General features: G+C 38.9%; 3 protein-coding genes and 1 long non-coding RNA gene across 4 annotated transcripts; 2 read left to right on the top strand and 2 right to left on the bottom strand.

Moving 5' to 3' along the window:
• Positions 1-797: 797 nt before the first annotated feature.
• crkl (v-crk avian sarcoma virus CT10 oncogene homolog-like) lies at positions 798-6,313 on the top strand. Its single transcript, XM_082141976.1, has 3 exons — positions 798-1,894; positions 2,813-3,284; positions 4,653-6,313. The coding sequence occupies exons 1-3, from the start codon at positions 1,584-1,586 to the stop codon at positions 4,785-4,787; spliced, it is 918 nt and encodes a 305-aa protein (XP_081998102.1). The 5' UTR covers positions 798-1,583; the 3' UTR covers positions 4,788-6,313.
• LOC309478371 lies at positions 6,207-8,985 on the bottom strand. Its single transcript, XR_014198951.1, has 2 exons — positions 7,576-8,985; positions 6,207-7,443 (listed from the first exon to the last, which is right to left on the bottom strand). It is a non-coding gene; the product is annotated as an uncharacterized lncRNA (long non-coding RNA).
• A 4,075-nt stretch (positions 8,986-13,060) lies between these two features.
• Positions 13,061-14,702, bottom strand: pgam2 (phosphoglycerate mutase 2 (muscle)). Its single transcript, XM_082141887.1, has 3 exons — positions 14,170-14,702; positions 13,870-14,050; positions 13,061-13,465 (listed from the first exon to the last, which is right to left on the bottom strand). Exons 1-3 carry the CDS (start codon positions 14,584-14,586, stop codon positions 13,296-13,298), a joined length of 768 nt encoding a protein of 255 aa, XP_081998013.1. The 5' UTR covers positions 14,587-14,702; the 3' UTR covers positions 13,061-13,295.
• A 1,239-nt stretch (positions 14,703-15,941) lies between these two features.
• nefla (neurofilament light chain a) lies at positions 15,942-19,171 on the top strand. The gene is made up of 4 exons (XM_082141943.1): positions 15,942-17,090; positions 17,166-17,290; positions 17,887-18,215; positions 18,306-19,171. Exons 1-4 carry the CDS (start codon positions 16,050-16,052, stop codon positions 18,896-18,898), a joined length of 2,088 nt encoding a protein of 695 aa, XP_081998069.1. The 5' UTR covers positions 15,942-16,049; the 3' UTR covers positions 18,899-19,171.
• The last annotated feature ends 4,769 nt before the right edge of the window (positions 19,172-23,940 follow it).

The raw sequence follows: 23,940 nt of genomic DNA, 5'->3' as shown, positions 1-23,940 counted from the left end.
CGATAATATTCTCTTTATTCAAGTGCTGTTGTTATGTCCTACTGCTTTAAGTACTCAAGCTCTTTAAAGTTGGATGGATCCTGATCAGCTGTCAATATCATTCATCATTTGAAAAAAAAAAACACACAAAAAAATCTTCCTAAAAGTGACTCTAATGATATTATTTCTCTGTCGTTATTTGTGATGTGGACTTCCCTATTCCTAGAATTAGATCTATTATAATTGTAGTTCATCTAAAACTTTATCATTGTTGTTATCGTACTTTATGTATTGAGAAATTATAATGTAGCCTACATAAGTTCTACTGAATTAAAATACTTTCTGTTGTGACTGAGTAGGCTACTTAACACACATTTTAAACACAAATATCAAAGCCTATTTTTACTCCTTACAAGACCTTCTATCATTCAAATACTTAAGTACAATTAAATGTGGAGACATTTTGGCTAGATACTCCATAAAATGTTTAGGCCTACACAATATCCATAACTTCACTTAAGAAGTGAAGTAGTATTTTTACAACTCATGTCAATAGCCCATGCATGTCATCAACAGAGATGAGATGAGCCAACATGCCATCCAAAATGAGACCACTACTACCAGCACCTTACAACTTTCACATTAATAGGCCACTCGCACTAGGCTATACAATCTCCTAAGCAGTGTCTTATGTGCCTCGTTGTCGCGGTTGAGAGCATTTGAAATGCCGCGCCTCTGCACGCCACTCATCTTATTCTTCCTTTTAAGTAACAGCCGCTCGAGGCGTTCGTGACGGGTGATCAGGCAGACCGGGAGCGCGCGCAGATCCGCCCTCCAGACGCCATTTCTCGAACGGTGTGGGGAGCTAAAGCAGCTTTTACACCAATCCCGGGAAGGAACAGAAAACACAACAAACTGAAACATTTCTAAATCTTTTCGATCGTCTTGTCGCGTGGAAGAGTCGTGCGTCATATAGGGGAGCAAGGTGGGAAACTTTCTGCTGCGAGATTATTCAGAATTCGTTGTGTGTGAAGACGTGTTGCGGGCCGCCATTTTTGTTACAGCCTTCAAAGTCTGTTGGGAGTCTAAATAAGAGACAAAACTCTTCCGTACTTTGGTGTAATAAACGAAGGAAAACTCGCTGTTGGACGCAACTGATATATGTCGCCTTGAATCGTTATGCAAGGCGATTTATTAACATATTATGCTTCATCTTCAGCGGACGGTGACGGAAGACGGCTAGCTGGCTAACGCGTTATATTGTCTCATAAGCTGCAGCTACTTTCACGGAAGAGAGAGCGGAAAGGGGAACTTTGACTCTAAACACGCGTTTTTGGGTTCGTTACGAACTTTTGGGGTTGTTTAAACCTGTTCTACGCCCGTCGTGATTCTTGTGTTGGTGGAAAATTTAGCAATGCATCAAAGTTGGTTGACGCCAGTCGCAGCCTGTCTGGTCAAACGTCAGGTTGCGGTTCAGTAGGACTGTCGGGTCAGAAAGCGTTCGGTTCGCTTGTAAGAATAAGTTAGGCGTTTGCTGTTTTAATTTATTGCTCGTTTCTGTTTTCTTTTCGAGTTCATCAGTTACAAGTGTATTTCGAACAAACATGTCGTCTGCACGGTTCGACTCCACGGACCGATCTAGCTGGTATTTCGGGCCGGTTTCGAGACAGGAGGCGCAGAATAGGCTTCAGGGACAGAGACATGGGGTGTTTTTGGTGCGAGATTCGTCCACCTGTCCTGGTGATTATGTACTGTCAGTGTCCGAAAACTCCAAAGTTTCTCACTATATCATCAACTCTTTGCCAAACAAGAGATTCAAGATAGGTGACCAAGAGTTTGATAATCTACCTGGCCTTTTAGAGTTCTATAAAATACATTATCTGGATACGACCACCCTGATAGAGCCAGCATCAAGGTAAGAGCTTCCATTAGTTTTGACATCGTCACATCATCCACCCCTCTTTTCACTAATGCATTTCCCTCCCCTTCGTTGATATGGCAAGCTGTTTAAACATCCATTCATTTGAACTTACTAGGGTCTGTTTGTATGTTACTAGTTATTTTCTTTATTTTCTAGTAGGTTATCAAATAAATTATGAGTATCTGTCAGTATAAGTGACAATTCATTCGTACATACTGTTGTAACTAGTCACAATTTCAGTAGTGACAAGTAACACATTGCAAATATTTCTGGTACTGGTTAAAGTTTTACTATTCGTCAGATGCTGGTAATTATAATATATTTACTAGTAACAATGGTTTTTGTTCTAGTGTATTCAGATTGTTGCAACTACTAGTTAAATTTTTAATTGAGTAGTCAGAATTGACACTTTTCAATTAATCGAACTTGACAAGTAAATATCAATTGTGACTAGTGAGATAAGTAATGTTGCTGGAAACAATCGAGATAGATGCTAGTGTCTGTAAGTATTGATATCTAATACATAAGTAATAATAAAACTGGAATAACAGCAATTTGTTACTGTTAATTATTAGTGACTGTTAAAGCCGCTTGCCATAACTTTGCTGGTTCTTGTTCCGATTCATTCTTATGCTTGGAGTTAAATATTGTCAAGGTGAGACGTGAGAGTGGTCAGTTAAACACATCTGTAATTCCCCTTAATATTTTCCTTCCTGTATGTTCTCATTGAGCCATACAATAAAGAGAAATTAAGTCATTTGCGTTCAAGATACCAGGAAGTTAACTGTAGGCTACATGTGCCTAGCCATAAGTGGATTTAAGCATTTCCTCTTAGTTATGCTGTTAAAGTATGCTGTTTCATTTTGTTGTTGATTAGTCAATCCTAAAAACTCTTTTATCATTGTCCTACAGGTACTCCAGTACCCCTCTGCCCAGTGGTCCTATTCAGCCATCCGGGGGACTCGGAGATGAGAACCAGGAGTATGTGCGAACTCTTTATGACTTCACTGGTAGCGATGCTGAAGACCTTCCTTTCAAGAAGGGTGAAGTCCTAATTATTCTGGACAAGCCTGAGGAGCAGTGGTGGAGTGCCAAGAATAAAGACGGCAGAGTAGGCATGATTCCTGTTCCCTATGTAGAAAAGCTGGTGAGACCTTCGCATCATCCCGGTCAGCCTGGCCATGGTTCACGAAATTCCAATAGCTACGGCATACCTGAGCCAGCACACGCCTATGCCCAGCCTCAGACTCCATCGCCCATTCCCCCCATCACACCCGGCGCTGTTATCAACCCGCTGCCGTCCATGCAGAACGGGCCAGTCATGGCCAAGGCTATCCAGAAACGAGTGCCATGTGCATATGACAAGACTGCCTTAGCACTGGAGGTAGGTAGCTAAATGATGGATTCCCATAAACCAGAATTTGCATTTGTCACCAGTGTGGAACCGTCTGCTAGTTTCCATTGTTTTATTGATGAGGGATAATATGGACAGCCTTATGTACGTTAAAATCTATTTATTTCCTTCAGTTCACAAGATTATTCAGTCAGCATAGATTTTTTTTTGTTGATGTTTAGGAATACAGGATGCAGTGCTGGTTGCCATAAACACTTAATGAAGCTATTTCTCTATGGTTTATAAGATTTAACTGGTTTAGTGATTACACATTTAAAGGGATTTTTACCCTTCATTACATTTGGTCAGATGGTGGTGATAGCATGGAAATGTAAAATGACAAATATTTTCTCTTGATGACACACTTGTCAGCTCAGTCCTATGTCTCTGAGGGACTTTCCCTAGACAGACCTATCAACATATTTGTAAGTATATATATATATATATAAAAAAGCCTTGGGTTGAATATTAGAGAAAATAAAACTTCATATTCTCACTTCCTCCTTTTTTCTTTTCCTAGTTAGCAATTTGCATGTGCCACATATCTCTTTAAGAACTGTTTGAGGAGAGATGTAGCGAAAAATAAGCACAGAGACCTCTACTTTTTTTGTGTTTTGTGTCTAATTCAGTGTAGTTCATTGGTTTGTTCAGGGTCTAGAATGAAATTCCATACTTAGTCATCCCACATGGCAAGTTCCAGCACCCCTTGCATTTGTTTCTACATGCAAGGCTTTGTCCATTTGTAAAAAGAAAATGACATAACCTCTGTCTTAGTCAGCCTGAGAATGTTCAGCTAGGTGCAAGAAAAAGGTAAAGAAACTCATGGTTCAAATGCAGATTTACTTGGTAATTTGGCCCCATTTTGTATTTTTCCATCTGTCTGCTGTATTTTACATGTGAGTGAAGCTTGTGTATGGAAACAGGGATTATGACGCACAGTTTGTTGTGGCCTAAAGCAAAATAGTCTGATTTAGAACAGCTATTGCAGGAATGTTGAGAAAGTGAAGCTGCATGTCAGTTAATGCAGAGGATTTTGTCCTGAACCATGGTTTTAAGTTTTATAATGCTTAATATGCTTCAACTTTTTTTTATTTTAATGGGTACAAACAAACCAGTAACTCTGTCCAGCTTAATGCACTCAAAGGATTTTCATGTCTTTGAAAAATATTTTGTTCCTTGGATCTAGTTTCTGGCGGGCTGGCCATTATCTTTTACCCAGTCTTTCCCTGAATTTTCTAGGTTATGTTTTTTTAAAATGTCAACGCTTTCACTGTGCTTTTTAAGAAGCCAATAATATTTTTTTCTCATACTAAACATGAAAGTAAATGCCTATTTTGTCCTGTTTTTTTTCCCTCACAGGTGGGTGACATTGTGAAAGTGACTAGGATGAACATCAGCGGTCAGTGGGAAGGGGAGGTAAATGGCCGGAGAGGTTTATTCCCTTTTACCCATGTGAAAATATTGGACCCCCAAAACCCAGATGAGAGCGAATGATCTGGACCATGCTCTGTCAGCACCCCATCAGCTCGCCGGATGCCCCATCAAGTCACAGCTGGTATTACGCTTGCCTGCCTTGGGGCTCAGCCGTGGCGCATTTCTCAAGCAAACCATTTGCGTGGCTTCTGACTGTTTACAGCTCCGAAATCAAACGGTTCTTAATCCCCCACACCTGGTTACAGGCGAATCAGTATTTTTATTTTTTGTCTGCCCTTAATATTCTGTTATTCCTCACATCTGCAATCTGTTCCTGTGACAAGGTGAAATGAGGTCTCCTACATTGACCTAAGCCTTCCTGCCACTCTCCTGCAGTTTTCTGCCTGTAGCTTTGACTTTTGCTAGCTGAAATATATTAAGGGAAATAATGATAATTATACCCTCTGGTTTGATTGCCAATTGTTTACATGTTTGGTCCAAAATTTGTCTTTTATTTTGTCTTGTTACATTTCAACAAAATCCTAATGATACTGATCTGACCCTTGGTAATAGCTATGACTTGAAGTTAAGGGTATGATGTTGCAGGATCTTAGAATAGCGACAACTGCACCACTCCGGATTGACCTTAGAAACAGACTCAATTAGTATGTGGGACTAGTCTACTGTAACCTTTTTATTTGTGCCATAATAACTTATCTGTAAATTGCAGTAGTAGTGTAGCTAGATGGTTGTGACTAGACTCTCGGGGGATCTTTTGAATGGCGAAGGGTTTGCCTGAGGAGCTTTTTGCATCCAGTTGAGAGTAAAAACTGGGGAGTAAAAACACACCTCATCTATTCCATTGGACAAGCTGGAAATGTCACCTGTGCAATCGTGAGCTCATCTCGTCCCCTCATCCTCTTCTACTCTGGTTACAGTAAAGTCTGGATCTTGCTCTTTTACATGACTGTTACATCACAAGGTCTCTGCTACAACTTTTGAGGGTTTCTGCCCAATTTTGATTCAGTAACCTGACATGCACACAACTTTTTGGTTTTGTCCATCTGTAATCTGTTTCAAATTTAGCCAGATGTTGAATCAAGCATTTACTGTGTGTTGAAATAAACTGGCAATTTCTTAAAAGGGATTTAAAAAGCCTGCTGGTGGCCTCTGTGCATGACCTTCTGGCCAAGAGGGTTTTGCCTCTTAGGTTAAATGCTGCTTCATGTTACGTTTTTATTTGTCTGTCGATTTTCTTTTTCTCTCCTTTTTAAAATGATCTCCTCTTTTGTCTGGTTTACATCCGTAGCAAGTTAAGGTTAAACATTCATATTAAGCAATAGACCAGCCCAGCCCGTATCTTAAGTGCTCAAATAATTTAAGTTTCAAATGCATACTTTTTCCTTTTTTGTTTTGGCTAAGGCTTTAACAGTATTACTGTTTGTTTTACATTACAAAATATCCATGTGGTCTCGTTTGTTAAAAATGAAAATTTGTGCCTTTTATTTTCTTACACCATTTACATGTTAATAATATTTCCCATGGTTAACACCTGTGCTGGTATTACCCATTATGTACAGAACGAGAAAATAAAATTTATGTCTACATCTCTGTGTGCATTTGACCAGCTTCCTGTGTATAAGGAGTCGCAGGATTGCCATGGTCATAAAAACCTGGACATATTAGGGGTTTAAATTTGTGATATATCCAGATCTGGAAAAAATATGAATTTTAATAAAATTTTAAAATGTTATGGGAGTTTACATAGCGAATACAAATTTTTCCAGTTTTACTTTGCTCTCAATTGATTTATTGTTTACATCTATTTAAAGATTGGTACATGACGTACAAATGAAAATCCACCACAGCAATTTCTGCTATAGTCATTCCTAAAATAAAACTTTAGAAATCACAAATGGCTGCTCATTAAATTAACTAGTCAAATAGAACGGGAACCCTGTAAAGGGAAGTGCAAATATCATTCTGGAGACTTCTAACTCCTAAAGTGGGTCATTTTGAAGCCCATGTTTCAACAGACATTTTGTTCAATAAAACAGTGATGTAACACCCTGTTTAGAGACAATGTTCAGTATCTGGAACAAGAGGTTGGTTACTCCATCTCCCTTGAATTTTTTATTAGCACCAGTTGTGACTGTGACTGTGCCCTGGAGAGAAGACATAATTAAAAGAATTTTAATGAAGTGTCCAAAAAAAGAAACCCTGTGCTATGATGACCTAGAGAAAGTTATGAAGGTCAAGCTTTGCATTTTTTTAATTCAGTAAATCAGGATCCCATCATTTTGGTTATTTGGCTCTGTGACCTTGATGTAATGCATGCATAAACATAAACTTATCCCATCCGTTTGAACAGAACGGTTGTGTGATTCAGTGCAAGAAAGGTTCCTCATGGCACAGGTTCTTTTCACATGTATTTTGCAAGTCTGAAAAGGAGAATTTTTGAATCAAGGCTGTGTTGGCATGGATTCATCATGACAGTCTGCCTGAGCTGCCTGTAGCTATTGGTGACAAAGTTATATTTGGGGGAAAGTCTAAGTCTGTAAACAATCACCTGGAGGCCAGATAATTATTTAAAGGTAAATTGTGTAATTTCTGTGCCACTATAGCAGCAACAAATAGGACTCCAGTCTTTTTAAGCAGTCACATTTACAGTTCGATAGATTCCAAATCTTGTATTTCTCATTCGAAACGCATGTTCCTAGTCTGAATAAGCTGCAAACTGGACCAGGGGTGCGTTTCCCGAAAGCATCGTTAGCCAACTATGGTCGCAAGTTCCCTCGTTGCCAATAGAGTTCAATGGACATTGCGATGAACTTGCGACCATAGTTGGCCAACGATGCTTTCGGGAAACGCACCCCAGACTAGTTCATGTTGATCGTCAAAAGAGTGACTACACAAGAGTAGCCAGACATAACAACATTGACTCGACCAAAGGAATATGGGAGGAATGAAATTATGTTATGTTGGTGGTGCAGAAATATACTTCACCTTTGAAGTGCATGGGCAAAATTTGCTCCATTTAAACTATGTAATCAGTCCTAAAAAAGTTATATCCTACTATATAATGCTTTTTAAAATGGAAAGTTATTAGAGATTTTTCCAAATGCAAATGTATTAAACTGGGTTTTGTTAATGACAAATGCAGTCACTCTTTAAAACCAGCAAAACTGCAAGGCGTTGGCTCATGGCTTTTAGATGGTTTTCTTGGTCTAAAGATTCTTGCAAACAGATGCAGATAAGCTTGACAGCATCAACCCATTACCCCAGGACTGTATGCGTTTTGGAAACCTGACAGAAACGGCAATCGAGGAGCTAAAAATAAACCAAATTGCGCAATTGTTGCTGGGCTTTGATATTTATATTTATTTTGGAGCTTGAAGAGGGAGAAATGTAGAGGAGCTCACTTTGATATTCGTTGGATATTGTCAGTTGAATCAGAGATACAAAAGTAAATTTTTTCAAGATTAAATTGGCAATGCATAAAATTAAATTATTTTTGTTGTTGTTGCTGAATGGCCAAAATTGCAGCTAAGACACCAGATTTATTATATAATTTACTTTTAGTTGTTTTAAGTCAGAGCAGGTGATGTTAAAGGCTTAATACTATTATATTTGGAAAAGCTGAACATTTCTCAACACTAGTTGTGGATTTGACACTTCTTGCTTGTGTAATACATAATGCTGTTTGTTTGCAGCAAAGTGAATATTTTGTAGAAAACACGTTTATAACTCTCATACTCACTGTGCTTTAGAAAGCTTATTTTAAAAGCTTGATACAGTTTGACCACAACAACAATTACTTGAGGATTCCTCTTTATCTGCAAGATAAATGTGATAGCCTACCACTCATCAGAACTGATGGAAATGGATTGTTTTTGAGAACAATCACTGGGTTTCTGAAACAGAGGTCAATGCAGGCCTATTTTAGCCCATTACCAGCTTGTCCCAAGGCTAATTCTGTTGCTATAGATTGAACCACCATAATGAGTGGGTGGCCCAGTCTTAAAGTGACAGCCTAAATATCAGCTAAAAATGGCACATTTCAAACATGTAAAGACTAAACATGAAGATCTGCTCTAAAATCACACACTCTAATACATCACAGTTTCTCTTTTCTATTCAGTTGCTGCAAGGTAAACCTCATCTCACAGACAATCTGCAAAAACAATCTGTGTGTGCAGAAAGCCAGAAGCAATGCTCCTATATTTAGTCTTTTGATACGTTTCAGTCAGCTGAACCTTTGCCACATCTGTGCATTTTAATTGGAACAACCAAAAAAGTACATTCTAATTTTAACCACTGAAATGATGGTAGAAGCTTGAAAATATGCATTTATTGTTATTATTTTGATTAATTTGTATTATTAAATACTTTTAAAATACCAAACTTACGGAAAATGGTTTGCAATTCTGTTTGGGGATGCTAGTTGGACAGAAATGACACACATTTGCCAAACCAACATAATTTACTTCTTCGGCTACTTCTGACACATGATGAGAAACATTTGAACAGTATGTTAAATCATCATCTTGCTTCTGTGGCAGAGTAAATGTTATCAGAATGTTGTCTTTGTGTTGTCTAAATCAATCTTGAGCCCTTCCAGAATTTTCACGCTCCATTTGGTGGTGCTGACGATTAAACATTTACAGGACATACGCCGCTGCCTTCTGCTGTGGAAATGAGGCCATGTTGAGTTATCGTGACTCCCCACTGGCTCTCTATAGGATCTGGGTCAGATTTAGAGTCAGAACCGGGGCTTTATTCTTCTCTCTATACCCTGTGCCCTCACCTAGTAAGAAACTAAAATGAGTAGGTTTAAAGCACTATTATTATAATTCACAATCTGCAGCCTACTATTAGGCTATCTACTTTTCGGTACAATACATAGATAGTCAGTAACCATAAACATTATTGCTGTATAATGTATGCAACAGGAGAAATAACAGGCCTAGTCTGATGGGAGTCTGATGATGCATGATGCAAAAAAAATAAAAAATTCCAATAAGGATCAACTGGCAATCTGGCATCATCAGTTGTGGTAGAATAACTGACAACATCTTTGTTATCTTGAAAATAATTCTTAATCTAAACATAACATTTAATCGCTTAACCTTGGTTATTAAATATCATAAAACATTTGAGTTATGAACAAATAGGCCTAAATCATGATCTTCATATTTTTGTATTCTAATTTTTAAACCAACTGTTTTTAATGGGTTTTTGAGACTTGTCATAGTGCATGAATAATGTTTTAGCAGGGGGTCAAAGTTTGGCTGGGGTAACTCAAGATGTCAAGCAAAAAGTTATAGAAACACTTTTCCAGCGCTATTTTCACGTTTCATTTTTCTCACTGCTTGACTAATCTTTTAGAAATGTCGCCATCTACTGGTAAATTAACATGCTCCATTCATGATTAGCCTACTACAACTCTTTTGTCTAAAACATTTTTGCACCACATCTGATTTGTCATCATAAAATTTGGTTGGATCTATAATATCTGTTACATATCCTAAGAGTTATATTAAGCATCGAGCGTCCAACATCGCTCAGCTTCTCTAATGGCCAATAAAAAAAAATAGCCCAAAAGTAGCCCAATAACCACATCCCAAATATCAAAACTCATGCCATTGACATAGCCTACCTAAATTACATATTTTACAGTCACTGTTATGCAAAATGAAAACCACTATTTCGTAGTGATCACAAAACTTAACATCTAGCACAGTTTTATCATGGGCAGAATATAAAATATTTCAATACAAGCATTTCAGATAAATAAGATTTATGAAATATGTCAAACCTTTAACTAAATAAATCACCCCGTGGCAAAAGTAGCCCAATTTCACGGGGAAACCGCGGACATGGCAACCATGACCCAGACAAAATAATCATCCAAAGCACCCACAGCAATGGCATAATCAATCGATTACTTTGCCATGGCATAAAAAGAAAATATTAGATACTTTCTCTGTTATTAGGATAGCCTGAATAGATTTGGCTCTCTGTTTTTACAGCTACAAAGAGCACCCAGATAGCACATGTCTTTAAGATGTCTGCTAAAGATCTGTTAATCTGGAAAGCATCTGCTGTGTAAAAACATCTGATAAACGTCTTAGAAAAGGCAGTTTTACATGCATTCTAAATCTTAAAGACATCTTCTAAATGCCTATAAGACATTTAACAAGAAATGTCCAAGAGACGTATTGCAGATGAGCAAACACTCTAAAAATTACATCTTGCAGATGTTAATGCAGACATCAAATAGATGTCTCCTAGATGTACTTGTGCTATCAGGGGCATTTCTCTTTAACTTATCATGAGCTCTAAAACAGAAAATAAATGTTAAACTACATCAGTTAGCAGTGATATTTTATACAAGCTATCATGCGTGATGATCTGTTTTTATAGCCTACTGTATTTCCATTTCGATTGCTCCTCCTTCTCTGTCATCAGGTTAGTAGGCTACTGGTTATTAGTTTATTCAAAAGATTTGTCTCCCTAGAATGCTGCTAAATGATTGCAAGAATTCACTCTATTAATATTTTTGCTGCTTTAATAATTAGAATTTAAAGTGAATTACAATCTCTCTAACAGTACAATATTAGAACAGGATATTTGTTTCCATACTTTGAATTGAATAAACATGACAGAATACCGTCTTCATGTCTATGTAAGTGGTAGTGCAGGAATGCAAATTGGTGTGAAATTGTTATGTGTGATAGGCTATTCAAAAAAATATTGTGCTTACTGCACCTTTTAATAGTTATTTTTCTTAGTATTTTTTTGTTTTTGATATATATATATATATAGGATCTGTCTTTCACACAGGACTGAGCGAATGAGTTCCAAGAATCAGCTCAGCAGAGGAGCATGTAGAAACACCTCACCAGTCACCACTCCTGAAGTCAGTCAGCCTGACCCACAGAGCTGGAATTCTCTCTGTGCCTGAGCCCTGAGGAGAAAATGCATGTTCTGAACATGAAAGACTCCACCTATCAAGAACGGTAAGATATTTTGGCCAGAAGAACTGACTGGAAATAAGAACTTATCAAGAGGAAGTAAGAACTGTTGTGGTTTTCTATGCAAACAAAAACCTACGAAAACATCCTCACTGTGTTGGATTACCTACTTAACAATTCACAAACATTATTTGGCCTAACAAATGTAGTTTCGTAAGACTCAAACAGAAGTAGATTTGAATTTGGGTAGATGCCACTTCTTGTTGCTTGCCAATTAACCACCGTTTGCCAGTGTTTGTTTGGGCTCAGTAGTGTAACTGCCCTCCTTATAAACCAAGACTTTGGAATAAAACGTTTAAAATAAAATTTAGAATGAACTTACTCACCGTACTTTGTCTGTAGTTTCTATGGCAGTCCAGAATATTGTGCAATACTATATGTTAAACATTAGATGGCAGTATTGGGTTGATTTAGTAAAGCGGACTCTTACCCATACTCAAGAAAAATGTGTCATTGCACCGTGTCACTGTTTAACAGAGTAGTATTTGCTCTTTATACTTTGCCCTTTATGGCACTAAGTGCTAAATATGCATTTAAAAGTTTGATGGCTCACTGATAGCTCATTTGTGTTTTATCTCATATCCTCATTTGTGTTAAGAAATACTTATATGCTAGTGACCCTTCAAGACTTATTAGTTGGGCACGCAGCTTATTTAGAAAGACTATTTTTAACTGCTGAACAACATGGCAACATGATCGATCAAACCAGCAATAATAACCAACATAAATATCGAAATCAGGTTAAATAAATGCAAATACGGTATACACACACTTACAGGATACTAATCCTTTGGTCAATTTGAATATTAGCCTACTTTGTGTATTTTTTAAAGTAATATAAGTTTACATTTTTTGAGAGATAGTTATGCTATAGCTTACTCCATGCTGTCAGTGCTGAAGGTTCAACCTAAAATTAGTCTTCCTACATTATGAATAAGTCCCTCCCTGAGCAATTTTGGGGTACTGTGACCGTGTAGTTTTGACTTCGTCCTTTTCTAGTCACAGACCGTCACACATGCACATCCACACACACCCCTGTCCTTTTGTCACCGGAGAACTTGAGCTGCTGCTAATTGTGGTGCTGGCAGGATGCCGTAGCCATAATGGGCCGTCTGTACAGCAGGCTCTCATTGAGAACTATGGCTAGATGAGCCGCCACTGCACCACAGTGCGGGACGGCTGCCAAAATGAACTCAGCAACCTCTTTGGTGTGCCCTTTGGGTCAGCTTACACAGCAGCGTACCGTTCTGCTGAAATCCCTGAATTAATGCAGAGAGGGAAGAAGAGGGGGAGGAATGACTCAAGCGAAAAAGGAGGTACACAAAATGGTGCTCACTTTTATTTGCTGTGTCAGAGTGGGGCAGTCCAACACAAGGGGGTTTACAAACCGTGATGTAATGTGAGAATGTTTGGGGGGGAGGGGTGACAGTCATGTCCATGTCATGTGTTCACTTTTATTCAGTCGGTGGTCGTCAAACAGGCTTGGATCCAGTAGTGCGCTTCTTTCCTTTGTGTTTTGTAGTGTTTCAGTCTCTGGTTTTGTGTCAGCTCTTCACTTTTTGACCTTGCCCTGCGCGGCCACTGCCTCCATGGCTTTGCGCACTGTTTCCTCGTCTCCCAGGAACTGCATGGGTTTGATGGGCTTCAGGTCCTTATCCAGCTCGTAGACGATGGGAATGCCAGTGGGAAGGTTGAGCTCCATGATGGCTGCATCTGACATGCCTGTAGACACAGGTGAAGATCTTGTCAAATATAGTTCTTAGAGTTTTCTAAGCCTTGACTTTTCCTGACCTCTGTGACCTTTACTTTCTAAAGTGCATCTCTCTCTAGCTCTCTAGGGAGAATGCAGAACCTTTCTACTGAAAGGTTGTGCCCGTAACAGGAACCTAACCCCCTTCTCATCTCTTCTGTGTGTGAATGAGGGCTATAAATAGTCTCTGTGTCATTGGGGATCATTGGAGCCTGGTGGTCAGACACGTTCTATGTCTTGAATGCTAGATGTCTTTGTTCCTGTCTTGTTCCTTGACATGCTTAGCTAACATGCAGTTCTATTATATAACACATCACTCGCCCACTTGAGTCCCTGAATAGTCGTTTAACAAAATGCTTGGTGGGATGATACTCACCTTCTAAGTGCTTGACGATACCACGCAGGCTGTTCCCGTGGGCTGCGATTATGACGTTTTTGCCGGCCTTGATCTCAGGTACAATAACCTCATTCCAGAAAGGCAGGGCACGAGCAATGGTGTCCTTCAAGCTCTCGCAGATGGGAAGCTCACCCTCTTTCAGACCCTTGTAGCGCCTTGACTGGTAAAAAAGAGGAATGGAACATCATCAAACCTGCAGTCATCCCCACATTGGTGTTTACATGAGTGACGTAAAAGCAAAGTTTCAGAAATATATATAATCTAATTCCTTTGTCTTACCTCACTGATGATCTTGTGGTATGAATGGTCCTTATCCATAGGAGGAGGGGGAATATCGAATGATCTGCGCCAGATCTTGACCTGCTCCTCTCCGTGCTTGGCTGCTGTCTCTGCCTTGTTCAGACCAGTCAGACCACCATAGTGACGTTCATTCAGACGCCAGGTGCGCACTACGGGCAGCCACATCTGGTCTGTGATCTCCATGATGGTCCAAAGAGTCTTGATAGCACGCTTCAGAACGGAGGTGTAGCACACATCAAACTTCATGCCTGCATCTTTGATGGCCTGAGCACCACGCTTTGCTTCCTCCAGACCCTTTTCACTGAGGTCTGCATCAAACCAGCCACAGAAACGGTTCTCCTGGTTCCAGGAGCTCTCGCCGTGGCGTACGATCACTAGACGATGAGCTGCAGCCATTTTTGAAAGAATTTGTGTTTTACTACAGTATTTTCCTGACTAAGCCCACTAAACACAGCCCTCCTTGCTGTTGTGCACACACTCTGTGACAGACAGTGAGCCCTGCGTGCCTGTGCTATTCTCTTTTTATAGCAGTCTGGTATGTGGCCCGTCATGAATGTCATATCTCTCCTGCTTTGAACCAATCACAATGTTTCACTTTCAGAATGACAGTTGAACATTCCTATTGACTCTTATGTGTAAGGGGGCGGACCGGATATCTATACTGCTCGAAGGGCAGAGGTCATGAAAGGATTCGAAATAGCAACATGACTTTTAATCTGAGAGGTGTGGAGTAAAAGTGCAAAGATCAGAGTCAGCCTATATCTCAGAGGCTAGTAAGAGGCCATCAGTAAACACTGTAGCTCAAATGTAGAGAGAGAGCATGTAGAGGCTCCATAATGTACAGTACAGCAGGAGTTTCCAAGCTTTTTCTATGGCTTAAAATATGTTTTACTTGAAATACCCCCTGAGGATTTAAGTAATGTTAACTAGTTATAATGAACTTATTAAAAAAAAGAATATATATATATATATATATATACACACATACACACACACACACAATAGTTTATTTGTGATATTATCAATAATATTATATAAACCCTGCATAAACATATCTTTAAAAAAATTTAAACACACATCTTTTTAAATTGTTATAATTCAGCGTTGGAATTACATTTTAATTAAAGAAATGAATGTATGTTCATGCAATGTTTACATACGTGTGTATGTTTAATAAAACATTCCATGATCTTAACTGCAATTTAAAAAACAATTGAGTCTGCATAAGTAAAAACATTGACTTCTTTGTATTTTGTGTAATACCTCTCAAATCCAGCTGAGGCAATGGTGTGTTTCCACAGGTAAAGCACTGAAAATAGAGCTGTAACCATTCCTCACCTCTTTTCCACACACCCCCTCCCTCCCCTTTCCTCTCTTCCTCCGGCTTTCATCTCTATATCTGCAGTGGAAACCATGTGCCTTGTATATATTTTTAACTTCTATGTTTCATAATTAAATTATGTTAAAATAATGTGACAATGCACAATGCAAATAATAATTTGCTTAATTTTAGCCTCTTGACCTTGGTGGCAGTCACAGAGTGTGAACTTAAACATATAATTATAAAAATGTATGATCATTTCAGAACAAAAACCTCAATTTATTAACAAAATCGTTTTATACTTGTACTTGCACATACATCTGCGCATAGCTCTCTCTCTCTCTGTCTCTCTCTCTCTCTCTCTCTCTCTCACGCTGCTATTGATACTGCATTGTCAGAGTTTAGAAAATCACTTGCGTCAGAGCTTCTTTCTGGCTATATAAGCTGCACTGACTGCGGTAGGAGCAGCAGATCAGTGTTTGAAGGCAGTTCGAGCTGACTGTGGTACCGAGGCACAGAGCAGCTTGTCCTTGGAGCCATGAGTGCCGTCGGGTTTGACCCCTACTTCTCGTCCTCTTACAAGCGCTGGTATGTGGAGAGCAGCCCCCGGGTCTCTCAGCGTGGTCGTTCTCGCACCACGTTCTCCACCCATACCCCTTCTCTCTCCTCTCGCCTCCACTATGCCTCCCCCGGACGGAGCTCCGCCGGTCTCCTACTGAGCAGCGCTGGCCGCTCCGTGGAAATGGACATCAGCCATGCCGCCCAGGTAAGCTCAGAATTCCGGACGGTGCGAACTCAGGAGAAGGCCCAGATGCAAGAGCTCAATGACCGCTTTGCCGGTTACATTGAGCGTGTCCATGAACTAGAGCAGCAGAACCGTGCCCTGGAGACTGAGCTGCTAATGCTGAGGCAGAGGCACGTGGAGCCATCCCGCCTGAGGGGCCTATACGAGCAGGAGGTCCGCTCTCTGAGAACCGCCGTCGAGGAGGCCCGCATGGAGAGGCAGGCCGCGCTGAGCCACCGCCAGAGCATGGAAGATGCCTTGAGGAGCCTGCAGGCCAGCTACGAGGAAGAGGTAGTTGCCCGTGAGGACAGCGAAGGCAGGCTTCTGGAGGCCCGTAAGGAGGCCGACGACAGCACTCTGGCCCAGGTGGAGCTGGAGAAAAAGGTTGATATATTGCTAAATGAGCTGGGGTTCCTGAAGAAGGTCCATGAGGGTGAGATCTCAGAGCTGCAGGCCCAAATTCAGTATGGAGCTCAGATCGCCGTCGAGGCGGAGACCGCCAAGCCCGATTTGTCCAGCGCCCTGCGGGACATCAGAGCCCAGTATGAGAAGCTGGCAGCCAAGAACATCCATTCAGCTGAAGAATGGTTCCGCGGGAAGATGGGCCACCTGACGGAGAGCGTGGCGCACCACAGTGACGCAATGAGGAACTCCAAGGATGAAGCAGGAGAGTATCGCCGCCAGCTTCAGGCATGTGTCCTTGAGATCGATGCCTGCAAGGGCCTGAATGAGTCTCTGGAGAGGCAGCTCAGGGAAGTGGAGGACAAGCAGAGTTCAGAGGTTGCTGCCATGCAGGTTAGTACTATAAACCTCTATTTTAGTTATCTTATTCTCTCAAACCATAATTTTAACATCCATCCTTTCCTGCAGGATACAATCAGTGATCTTGAGGATGAACTTCGAGCCACTAAGGGTGAAATGGCGAGATACCTTAAAGAGTACCAGGATCTTCTCAATGTCAAGATGGCCCTTGATATTGAGATAGCTGCTTACAGGTATGATTGCTAATATAACATCAGACATTTCGATTCATATTAAAGGGATATTTCACAGCTGGAAAGATTAATGTGTATTTAAATTGGGTCATATATGTAGTAGAAATGTGAAAATATTTTAGAAGTTTGTACCTTCTAGACTGAGAAAAGCCAGAACATTTATTTTTGGCTCATGTGGATGAAAGACAACAACTCCCAGAATGCACTTGTTTCGCTGCCCTACGAGACCACTCCCAAGCCACGCCTACCGGTTACAGAGGGCAGTATCGGAAGAAATGATACAACTAGGCTACTAGTTGACTCGAAACTGAAAAGACGCCGTTTTATCGTGAGATCCCACCCTCTATGGGCGGGTTGAAAACATGCGGAACTAGATCCTACTACTGGCTGTAGTCTCTAGCCTCTGGCCAAAAAAAGCCTCCAATCTGAGTTTTTTTTCCAGACACACAATGCAGAAATCTCTCGTCTCAGGGGGACATGAGGGAGGGAAGCACAGTCATTCGAAAATACTACTGGGTTTCTACTGATACAAAGCTTATTGCTAATCAGTGAAGTGTCCCTTTAATGCTTCTGATTTGTCTCGTAATCTTTTGCAGGAAGTTGCTTGAGGGGGAGGAGTCTCGCTTCAATGTGGGTATGGGAGGTATGGTCGGTGCTTACTCGGTTGGTCCTGTCTACTCCCGGCCCATGTTCTCAATGTCCAGCATGAGCTCTGGAGTCCCCTACATGCTTAGTTCTCGCCTGGTCAGTGCATCCCTCTCAGCTGATGAGGCCATCACATCCAGTCAAGCTCAAGAAGCTGCAGCCAGTCCAACACAGGAAGAAGAAGAAGAGGAGAAAGAGGAAGAAGAAAAGGAGGAAGTAAAGGAAGAGGAAGCAGAAGAGGAAGCGGAAGAGGAAGAAGAAACAAAGGAGGAAGCGGAAGGTAAGATTCAGATGCAAGATTATAAATACAAATATTTTATTATTCTAAATGTTGACAAGAAGTGCATAACTAAATTACTGTTTTAAACAGGTGTTGAACAGGAAGAGGAAGGCGAGGCTGCAGCAGAGGAAGAAGAAAAGGGGGATGAGGTAGAAGAAGAAAAGGAAGATGCTAAAGGGGAAGAAGGTGACGAAAAAGAGGGAGACGGGGAAGAGGGTGAGCAGAAAGAGGAAGAGAAAGCTGAGGAGGAGGAAGTGGCTGCAGAGGAGGATACTGAGACAGAGAAAAGTGAGGAGAAAGCTGACACAAGTGCTGATAAGGCCACAGAGGAGACTGAGACAGACAAGGAAGACACTAAGACAGAAAAAGACAAGGTAGAGAAGGAAAAAGTTGAGCCTAAGGCTGAAAAAGCCAAAGAGGAAGTAGAACCTGAAAAAGCCAAAGAGGAAGTAGAACCTGAACCAGCCAAAGAGAAAGCCAAAGAGAAAACTGAACCTGCACCTGAACCTGAGTCAAAGGATAAACCCAAGGAAGAGCCTGAGAAACCAAAAGCAAAGGATAAGGAAGAGTCAGAAAAGCCTAAGGTAAAAGACGATGGTGAGAAAGGCAAGAGTGAGAAAAAGGAAAGTGTGAAGCAGGAAAAGGGAAAAGAGGAGACTGAGAAACCCAAGGCAAAGAAGTAAAAATGTTGTATCTATAACTGCACAAATACCAGTAGCCAATGGTGCTCAGAGCAAAATGCAATACATTGTTTGAAACTAAAGTCAACTTATCAGCTTTTAAAACAGATTAATATTTGTCTGATGTTACAGAGATGATCTACATACCTGAGTGAATGTATGCCTGTGAAGTAGATTATATTTTTGAATGTAGCATCATCAGTCTTGAAATATAATGCAATAAGTGAATCTTTGCTGCCAGTGCAATAAAAACTTGCTTCTTGATGATCAAAATGTTTTGCTGATTTATTTCATTGACATTTTTTGTGGGTGTAATAATTTTAAATAGATTCCTAATGCAGAAGTACCCTAATGTCTGTTTAGTTTGCTGAATACCTTTAGACTTTTGAAACTTTGAAAAAATATAAAAGATATGCATCTGCAACATTTGTAAATGTTATACAAAAAAGGTGGTATATTTAATTGGGGAAAAAAAGTAAATGCAGAATGCCTAATTTGGGGAAACTTCATAAAGAGAAAATAGCATTTATTAAGATCTCTAATGTCTGTTTAGTTTAATGGATGCCTTTAATTTAAATTAGATGCAGCAAACTTCATACATTGAAAACGCCAATGAGACATTTATTAATAGCCTTACTCATCATGTGATCATTAAACCGTTCATTGCACTATTACACACCTTCTTGTACACAATATAAGGTTTTAAAAGTACATTTAAAAAAAAAAGTAAATCCTTTAAAACAGTGTTTTACAGAAAACATAAACATGCACATAGATCAGGAGATAGAATTTACAGTAAGAATAAAATAATAGTGCATAGAAACATGTCAAATGGGAACCTGGGTTCTGTTCTGAAGACACCAAGTTCAATGTAGCAAGTCACAGTCACTAATGTCAGTTAAATTTAGCATTTTTCCTTTAAATTTAGAGTTTTATAACAGTAAATTAGCTACAGTACAAAAACTACTGCAGTACTGACAACTTTACCAAAATTACTAGTGAACCGTTATAAATTATTGCCCTTAGTTCATAACTTGTACTGCACAAAACTTGAGGCACACATTTTTGAATGAGCCTTTAGCAGTATCAGGGAACTAAACCCTGAGCTGTTTTTATACATAATCCTGTAAAAGTTATTGAATTGACAGAAGCACTTAGATTATAACAGTATTGTCACTTTTTTTGAATGATATACAATGTTGTCCCATTTTGTATTAGTAATGCCTTGAGCAGTCCAATATGAATATTGTTTTGAAATCACATGTATTTGTGAGCAATGTTGGGGAAAGTTACTTTGAAAAGTAATGCATTACAATATTGCGTTACTCCCTTAAAAAGTAACTAATTGTGTTACTTAGTTACTTTTTAGAAAAGTAATGTGTTACGTTACTTTTGTGTTACTTTTTTTCACCTGGTCTGGGCTTGTTTTTTTTTTTATAACAAAAAAGTTATATTTTTGGGTAAATGTAAAGACCCTTTCATACCAAAAGTTAAATAATAATCCTCAGGCTGAAGGAAATGCAAATTCACATGTGTACAGTAGAGGGTGCAGCTCAAACAAACTTTTCAGCTGTGCTGCCATTCTGGATAACAGAAGAGTAGGATGTTGGAGAAAAAAGTTTAACACTTACTTTACCTATAAAAACATGCTCATGGTTTAACTGAATCATCAAAGGTCAGAAGCAAGTACATATCAATAAAGTGAGATTAAATGCATACAAATGTATGTTTTATTTAACATATTTAGTCATTGGAGGTTTGCATAGTATTCTGATTCTGCATTTCACTGATTTGATTCATTTTGAGGAATATTGAATCTTTTTTGTGCAAGTGAGATAAATGCACACTCACATTTAGTCTAGAACTACAATAACCATCATGTTTACACACAACGCCTCTGCACTTCGATTTGTCTCAACATGGAGACAAGAGAGCTGTCAGTCAATAAATGGGAAAACAAAGTAACTTGCATTACTTTTTTGAAAAAGTAACTCAGATATTTTGTTTTTAAAAATTTTAATGCGTTACTTTACAAGTTACTTGAAAAAGTAATCTGATTACGTAACTCAAGTTACTTGTAATGAGTTACCCCAACACTGTTTATGAGTAATATGTATCATATAGCTCAACGCCAAAGTCATGGGTTCAATTCTCAGGGAAAGCAAGAACTGATAAGAATGTAAATGTGTACCTTGAAATGAGATGCAAGTTGCTTTGGATAAAAGCGTCTGCCAAATGTGTAAATGTATCTCTGATAAGGCACTCTGCCTGCAATGCAGCAATATTATGCAATATTTTCTCTATAAAGTCTCACACACTGCTGCCTATTACTTTCATTTAAAAGCATACCACCGCAGATACTTACACTGATGATTCTATAAAGCATTCAATAAAAATGACAATAAAATGTACATAGTGATATAAATCATTTTAGGGGGATCTTTAAATTGTTGATCTTGACTAAAACGAAAAATCTGATGAATCACAATAATCATATTCATTATTATTTTTATTTATTTTTTCTTTGCTATCAAGATTTTAACAACAGCGACAAACAATAAACATTACCGGTTTTGTGAAAAATCAGCATTACTGTCACATTTTAACACCTGACCAGTCCAACAGTTAAAAGAAGTAGCTTGTGGTGTAGCTGATGTCTTATGTGTGAACTGATAAATAATTAGACATAGTTACGATTTATTGATTGGCCTAGAGGAGGAAAGCAACAGCAAAAATGGATGGTGGTGAAATGAATGTGCAACAGCATGAAGCCATCCCGTCTCTCCAGACCCAGAACTGTTTCACAACTACCCAAATAACCACATCATTTTTATGAAAGAAAGTAGTTTTTATTTACAAATTAAGCAAAAGAGGGGTATCAGATTCAGAAGGGGGTATTCCAAAACAAACATAATCAGTCTAACTCCTTATTAACCAAACTACTTAAGCTAAAAGAAAACAAGAGTACAGCAAAATAAGCTAACTCCCTTGCTAACATAAACAGGAGAAAAAGTCAAGTTCAAAATAAATAGCACCCACCTCCCTACTAACCCCACAAATAAAGAAATAAATGATTAACTATAGCAAACTTCAAGTAAACCAAGAGAAAAACAGATGAATTCACCCATACATTGAATAATCATTGAATTTAACACTCACTTCTGCCTTTTAAGTCTCAAAACTCTACTTCAATAAGTAGAACACAAATGAGGTAAAGATAAACAACAACACCACCACCATATAATTGTTTAATCTCTGGAAATTATTTTTGTAAAATAAATTGTTATATTAGTTCACACAGTACATATACATACAGTTGTGGTCAGAATTATTGGCACCCCTGGTAAATATGATCAAAGATGGCTGTAAAAAAAAAAATCTGCATTGTTTAACCTTTTGATATTTCATTCAAAAAATTGAAGTCTAAGCTTTCATTGAAGTAAATGAATTGAAATTCATTATGAATTCACAATCACATTATGAAATAAATGCTTTTTCTCCAACACACGTTGGCCATAATTATTGGCACGGCACCCGTTTAAAATACTTTTTGCAACCTCTTTTTGCCAAAGATAACAGCTCTGAGTACTCCTATAATGCCTGATGAGTTTGGAGAACACCTGACAAGAGATCAGAGATCATTCCTTCATACAGAATCTCTCCATCTCCTTGAGATTCAGAGGTCCATGTTGGCGCTTCTTCTCTGAAGTTCACCACACTCATTTTCTATAGGATCCAGGTCAGGGGACTGGGATGGCCATGGCAGAAGCTTTTTGTGCTCAGTGACACATTTTCGTGTTGATTTTGATGGGGGTTTTTTAGACCGTTGTCCTGATGGAAGATCTAACCACGGCCCATTATAAGATTTCTAGCAGAGGATGTCAGGTTTTGATTTTTTATCTGTTGGTATTTGCTAGAATCCCTGATACCATGTATCTGAACAATATTTCCAGGACCTCCAGCAAAAAATAGGCCCACAGTTATATAATATATTATATTTAACTGTGGGCATGGGGTACTTTTTATGATGGCTTCAGATGGGTTTGCTGCCAAAAAGCATTTTTTTTTAGTTTTTTAGTCTGACAACTGAATATGCTGGAGTTTGTTTGTGGAGGAACGAGGAGGATTTTTCTTGAAACCCTCCCAAACAACATGTGGTGATATAGGGGTTGTTTGATTTAAAAAAATTATTGGGATTTCTGACCCCAAGTCTTAACTAATCTCTGCAATTCTCTATCTGTGATCCTTGGAGAAATAGAACACACGTCCTCTTCCTGGCAGATTCGTAACATCTTTAGTTGATTGGAACTTCTTAATTATTGCCCTGATGGTGGAAATGGGAATTTTCAATGCTTTAGCTATTTTCTTACAGCCACTTTCTATTTTGTGAAGCTCAACAATCTTTTGCTGCTCATCAGAACTATATTCTTTGGTTTTACTCACTGTGATGAATGATTAAGGAAATTTGGCCAGTGTGTTTCCTCATATTTAAACTCCTGTGAAACAAGAAGTTATAGCTAGACAATTTCATGTTCTTAGTCCCCCTGGTGTGCTAAAAAATGTCAATATTAATGGGAATATACTTAAGAGAGATATTTTACTCATAAAAAATTCTAGGGGTGCCAATAATTGTGGCCAACATGTTTTGGAGAAAAACGTTTATTTCATAATGTGATTTACGCCACACTTTCAATTATTTTACTTCAATGAAATGTTAGATTTTTGTGATTTTTTTTAATGAAAGATCAAAAGGATAAACATTTATTTTTTACAGCCATCTTTTATCATATTTAACAGGGGTGCCAATAATTCTGACCACAACTGTATATATATATATATATATGTGTGTGTGTGTGTGTGTGTGTGTGTGTGTGTGTGTGTAATTTTTATATGATTTTATGGATTTTTTTCATTTTTAATTTCTTGATGTGTTCACTTTTGAATTTACTTGAAGACATTTTTTTTGTAAACCACTCTCTCAAATAATGTGCATTAAAAAGACATGCATACCAAATGCATTCCACATGAGGAAAAAAGACAACAAA

The sequence above is a fragment of the Leuciscus leuciscus genome, assembly GCF_965113295.1.
Source record: "Leuciscus leuciscus genome assembly, chromosome: 16".
Taxonomy (NCBI): Eukaryota; Metazoa; Chordata; class Actinopteri; order Cypriniformes; family Leuciscidae; genus Leuciscus; species Leuciscus leuciscus.
Note: the sequence above shows the minus strand (reverse complement) of the source record. Positions and strands in the feature narration are given on the sequence as shown.